This window comes from Merops nubicus, unplaced genomic scaffold, assembly GCF_000691845.1.
Source record: "Merops nubicus isolate BGI_N331 unplaced genomic scaffold, ASM69184v1 scaffold7840, whole genome shotgun sequence".
NCBI lineage: Eukaryota > Metazoa > Chordata > Aves > Coraciiformes > Meropidae > Merops > Merops nubicus.
The window spans coordinates 1-5,701 of NW_008580796.1; the positions used below are offsets into that span (position 1 = coordinate 1).

A 5,701-nucleotide genomic window follows, 5' to 3' on the forward strand; every position below is an offset into this window, starting at 1 on the left:
GCCCTTCCCAGGAGCTGCCCCAGCTGTAGGGACCTGGATTGTGCCCCTCTTGTACCCACCCAGCTGCCCCACGTCCTACTTGTGGGGCTCCCCCGATCTACAAGGACTTGGGCTGCGCCTGTTTGCCACCCGCGGCGTCGCCCCCAGCTGTAGGGACCTGCCACTGCCATGGGGTCACTCCTGGCTGTGGGGGCTCGGGGCTGCCCCCCCCTCCTCCCCCGCCCACGCCTGACTCATGACGGCAGCACACGCTATGAAAACGGGGAGAAAGCTCTGCTGTAATTTCTGTGCCCACTGCTGCGATTTCTGTGCCCACTGCTGCGGGTTTCACAGTTCCCTTATTCCATGGCAGAGATTTCCCGGCAACGCCTGAACTGGCTCACAGCGTGGGTTAACTTTTTTTGTGTGATTAACAGACTGCTGGTAGTTTTGTTCAGCAATGCACTGGGGGGGGCAGGAGCCTAGGAGATAATCCCACGGGAAATTCAGTGTTCTGGAGGTGTGGCTTTGCGTGATCCGTTGCTGCGGGATCCCTGTGTTATCCGAGAGCTTTGCGGTGGAGCAGGGTCACGATAAACAAGTGTCGGGAAGCCTGCCAGATAGTGAAACCTCAGGGGAGCATCCTGCCAGGTGCTACTGTTCTGCTTCAGGAGTCAGAGAATTCAGCTCATTTTTGGAGGAGACAAGAGGCAGGAGAAGACAGAGGGAGCCTGGACGGAGCTCCCGCTTTCCTGCAGCCACCGGCAGCTCTCTGCCTTCATCCAGGGTGGTGGGAGCTGACGTGGTGCAGGTAGGGACAACTGCACGTGTGTCGAGTGGGGGAACTCACTGCTGGCTGAGAAACAGTCATCAGTGTGATGAAAACCAGCAGAATTTATGTCTTGGCTTTTTCCTAGAATCTTGTTTTTCAGGAGAAACAGGTTCCAGAGTTCTCCCGCCGTCAAATTAAAATCATATTTGTTCCTCCTGCAGTGAGACAATTTGGTCTGGCTGAAGGGAGTAAACTGCTGAATTATCCCTGCCCCTCAGCTGTCGGGTTCATCGTTCCTCATGTCTTTTGAACGTGTGAACTCATGGGTAGAACAGAGAGAGATTAACTGGCTGTTACTAATTGCTAATCACAAAGGCTGTCAGGGTAAAATTAGAAAGGGAATGTTTTGGAGAAACCCAACCCCTCTTGCTTAGTGCTCCTGGTGTTCACGTTTCTGTGGGCAGACCCTTGAAGCAGTTTTTTGCTTTCCTGGAAGAAGCAGGTGGATTTTTTCCTGTTTTTTATTAGGAAAATACTACTGACCCAAAGATGGGAATGCCAACATACACCTAGGACAGACTAAATCCACTTAGCGTGTCTTCAGCTGAGAAGCCAATTACTGTGCGTGGCAATCCACTGTCAGTGAAACTGGTTTCTGCTCGGCCTCTGGCCCGTGTGGATAAGAGGGAGAGATGCTGCCTGGGCCCAGGTCCTGCTTGGCCAGATTCTCATCCACCCAGACAGGTCCTCCTGTAGGGCTGGGCTGTTGTTATGCCACTGGTGAGGGATGTCCTGGGATGGGGCTGGCCGATCTCGGCATGGACAACAAGCGTTTTTTCTGGGTTATCTGCGTGGTCTTTTTGAGCCTTCTCCTGGGTTTGGAGTCTGGACATAGAAGGTGCTGTTCCCAAAGTGCTCCTCAGCTTATGGAAAGACCACTTCAAGCTTTACATTGTCAGGCTTATCTAGTTAAGCTCAGGCTGCCTGTGACTGCAGTTGTCTTGGTCCCACCAGCCAGCTGCACAAACTTCAGCCTGAAGGTGTTTGCACTCACCAGTCCAGGAATGGGGTCTCTGGGAAATACAGAAGTCAAAAGCAGATTCTGGAGTATGAGGAGGCCTAAGGTGCTGGAAGGGTTCTAGGCAGCAGCTCCATCTCTCATCATGGCCTCACCAAGCTTGGGTATTTTTGAAGTTGAGCTCTAACCTCACCTCTGAAGCTGGCTCTGCTCTAAGCCAAAGGTCTGACTGGGGAGCTCCAGATGTCCCCACATCTGAGGTTTTTCCTCTCATTTCATTCTAAATGAAGTCAAGATGTAGGTAACGTGTTATCAGCACCTTATCCCCTGTGTGTAACAAGCAGAAACCTCTCTGGATTCCCAGTGGTGCTGTTGTCTCCTCACCCACAGGTCATGTCCCAGCAGCAGGAGCCCAGGATGCTGATGTGATGCCCGGTGCTGCTGGCCACAGTGGGAGCTGTGCTGGTTGCCAGGGCTATGGGGAAAGTGCAGAGTAAAATCAGCTTCCACACCTCCAAATACAGGTAAAACAACCCCGGATGATCATGTTTTAAGTTCACAAACCAGCTGGGAGCGTGACTAGAGAACAGCAGATGAACAGAAAGCAGAGCAAGCGTGTGGTTTCAGTTTCGTTACTGAATGCATGAATCAGATTTTCATTTTTACTCTCACTTCTAACGTCTGCTCAGCTTCTCTGGGGAACTGACATCCCAAACTTAGCTGGGCGTGTCCGTGTGGCTGATGGTCGTGCTCTGGGGTGGTTAAGGCAGAGCTCTGAAGGCCAGCAGCTCCAACGGTGGCTGTTTGGCCCAAATATCCAAACTGCTTCCTTGTCTCTTCATCAGCATGATTAAATCTTTCGTTAGCTGGCAGCAAGGTGGGTGAGCTCTGCCCAGAGGTCAGCTGCGAGCACAGGGTGGGACAGCAGGGACTCCAGGTGCTTGGCAAGGCTGGTGCCAGGGCAGAGGAGAGCAGCAGAGCCTGAAAGGTGTTCCTGGGAGTGGGGGCTGGTAAGATCAACCTTTCTTCTTTGTACCAGCACAGCACAGGGGAACTCCTTAGCAGCCCTAGAGGTGGAAGACTCTGCTCTGTCTTGCCTAGTCCGAGAGATGAATGAGTCCATTCACAGCTTCTCTTTGGCTTTCCAAGGGCTTTGCTGCAGCTCCCACCTCCTCTCTCTGCCTGCTGCAGGGCCCATGGCTGCACAGAGGAGACGGGGCCTGTCCGAGCCGTGGGGCAGCACAGCCCCGTGCACACCGACGGCGTCTCTTCTGTGGCTGCCCTCAGACCAGACCTGTGTGTGTCAGGAGGGAGGGATAAGGTGAGGCACCCCCACCCTGGGGCACAACGCTCGGTCACAGCCAGGAAAATGTATCGACAGCTTAGGAAAATAAGGTTTAAATGTGAACTTTAAACATTTCTGCCAACGGTAGTGACTTGGTTAGTTCCTGAATTTGGAAAGAAAAGATGTGGTGAGAGTGAGGGCTTAAGGTGAAGCAGTGAATTAAACAGGAGGAGGAAATTTTTGATGCTGAGGGTGGTGAGCAGGCTGCCCAGAGAGGGGGGGAACCTTGGCACCATCCCAGGGGAGGGTGGGGGGGCTCCGAGCACCCTGCTCTAGCTGCAGATGTCCCTGCTCCCTGCAGGGGGGTTGGACTGGATGAGCTTTAAAGCTCCCTTCCAACACAAACCATTCTATGATTCTGTAAATTTTATAACTTCTCCAGAGCTCAGATCACATCAGATGCTCTCAGCCAGGACTGGAATCACTGGACTGGCCCTTCTCTTATGTTACCTAGCAATGGACAGGCTCTAAAGACAATTGTATGTGCTGTAGGAGCTCAAAAGCAGAAGAACCCGTTTCCCCTCCAAGCTTGGAGTGTGCAGGGGTCTCTGTGTAAGGTCTCCCGGGCTGTGTGTGACCCTCTGCCTGCCCCTGCTCCCCCACAGAGCGTGGCTGTCTGCAGCTGGAGATCCGGGGCTGCGCTGCGCCGCTTCGTCGGCCACGAGCGGGAGGTCACCAAGGTGAGCGGCCGCTGGGCGAGCGCCGTGGGGTCTCCTCTACTGAAACCTGTCAGGAGCTGGGGAGCCAGGAGCAGTGGAGCCGTGGTTTGTCATCCCCAGGTCCATCACAAAGAGGGAGCAGGGTAGCAGAGTGCATTAGGTTTTTCCCGAGGTGCCAACTGCTGCCCAGGGAGGCAGCATGGAGTGGTTGCATCCCGACTGAAGAGCGCTGCAGGAGGCTGGGGCGTGTGTTTATCTCCCTCTGCAAGAGACTGTGCAGCAAAAACTCAGGAGGAGTTACTAGGTCAAGTTTTTGATTCAGAGATGCCACTCACTTTTCTTCAGGTCTCACTCCACCAGACTCGTTGTAATTAAGCCACACCCGGGGCCAGTGGGGCTTTAATGTTCCTTCTGGCATCCTGATTCGGATGAGCAGACGTGCAGGGGTGTCTACCTGTGTTCAGGAGCACCTCTGGCTGGGGACAGCCCCTGTGGGCCCCCTGTGCTGGGGGCATCAGAGGGACAAAGGGGCTTCATTCATCCCCGTGCTCAAAGCACTGTGCACTGGGCTCATTTGGGTTTTTAAGGAAATCTTTCCCATAAAATCGATGATTTCAGAGACAATCTGAGAAGACGCACCCACCATCCAGTGCCCCTGTTCTGAGAGGCCCTGGGCCCAGCTGGCAGGTGGCACACATCCCTGCCCCACGTCCCTGCCCCACGTCACTCCATGAGTCCCACGGCCGCGGTTCAGGGGCTGAGCAGTTGTCCCAGCCCTGCTGCTGTGGGGTTGCCCATGGCCAGGACCTGGCAGGACAGAAGCAAGCAGGAGTCAGAGCGTCGGGCAGCCCAGCGTGTGCACACCCAGCGTGGCCAGAGCAGGGTTGGAAGGCTGGGGGACATGACCCCGACATGACCACGGGAGGGTCGTGCTCTCCCCGCGTGCAGCCCGGCGGGTGGGCAGCTAACCAGCTTCTCCCACCTTGGCCTGGGCAGGTCTCCTCTGCCCTCGACTCAGACAGAGTCTTCAGCGCCTCCCGGGACAAGACCGTGATGATGTGGGAGCTCCACGGGACCGCGGGGCCGAGCCAGCACTTCCCAGGGCATGACCTGGTTGTTACTGGGCTGGCTGTGAGCCCGGGTGAGGGACAACTCGCTCCCACTCCCCAGGGATTTCTTGACAACTTCTCGGGAGGTTTTTAACTCTAATTTGTGGTTGCAGATGCCTCCCAGCTGTTCACAGGCTCGCGAGACAACACGGTGTGCAAGTGGGACACGGAGACCGGAGAGTGTCTGGGCAGAGTCGCGATCTCCAGGAATCTGGTAGGAGCTGCTGGTTCCTGCAGCCCACCCTGGCCCCTCGCTGCCTGCCTGGTTATTTTGCACATGCAGAGTGAATTTGCTCTGAGCTGGTGCTACAAGAAGCCCTTGAGGCACTGCGCAGGTCGCCTGTGCACCTGGGGAGACCAAAGCTTGAGGCTGGTTACGCCCTTCTCCAGGTAACAACAAACCCAGAAGGACAAAGATACCAAGAGACGTAGGGGAATTTGTCAATGCTCTGGCTCAGAGCTGGTGGGAAGCACACTGGTGGGGGCTGCATTCCCTCTGCACCAGCCCAGCCTGGGAGCTGGCACGGGTATCATCTTCTGGTGCCTCCAGTACCCCTGCTCCTGTGGATCTGTGTCCTGTCGAGCTGTTGGCACCTCCCTGCACATAACCCTGAGTAACTTGGGATTGACGGGCTTCTGCTCATCCTCTCTGCAGGTCACCCATCTGTGCTGGGTTCCTGGGGAGCCTTACATCATCCAGACCTCAGAGGATAAAACAATCAGGTAAATCCTACGCGTGGCCGCAGAGAAGGGAGTTACAGCCTGGGGCCACGTGGGGTGATGGGAGAGGCTGGTGCACAAGGGGCCGTTTCTTGGGTT

The 5,701-nt window shown here is 55.4% G+C and overlaps 1 protein-coding gene across 1 annotated transcript; it reads left to right on the plus strand.

Annotated features, from left to right (window-relative positions):
• Positions 1-2,246: 2,246 nt before the first annotated feature.
• WDR31 (WD repeat domain 31) lies at positions 2,247-5,605 on the plus strand (the record flags this gene model as incomplete). The annotated part of the gene is made up of 6 exons (XM_008939776.1): positions 2,247-2,293; positions 2,961-3,090; positions 3,720-3,794; positions 4,770-4,914; positions 4,996-5,096; positions 5,538-5,605. Coding segments are annotated over exons 1-6 (566 nt in total), but the record flags the coding sequence as incomplete, so codon positions are not given.
• Positions 5,606-5,701: the final 96 nt, after the last annotated feature.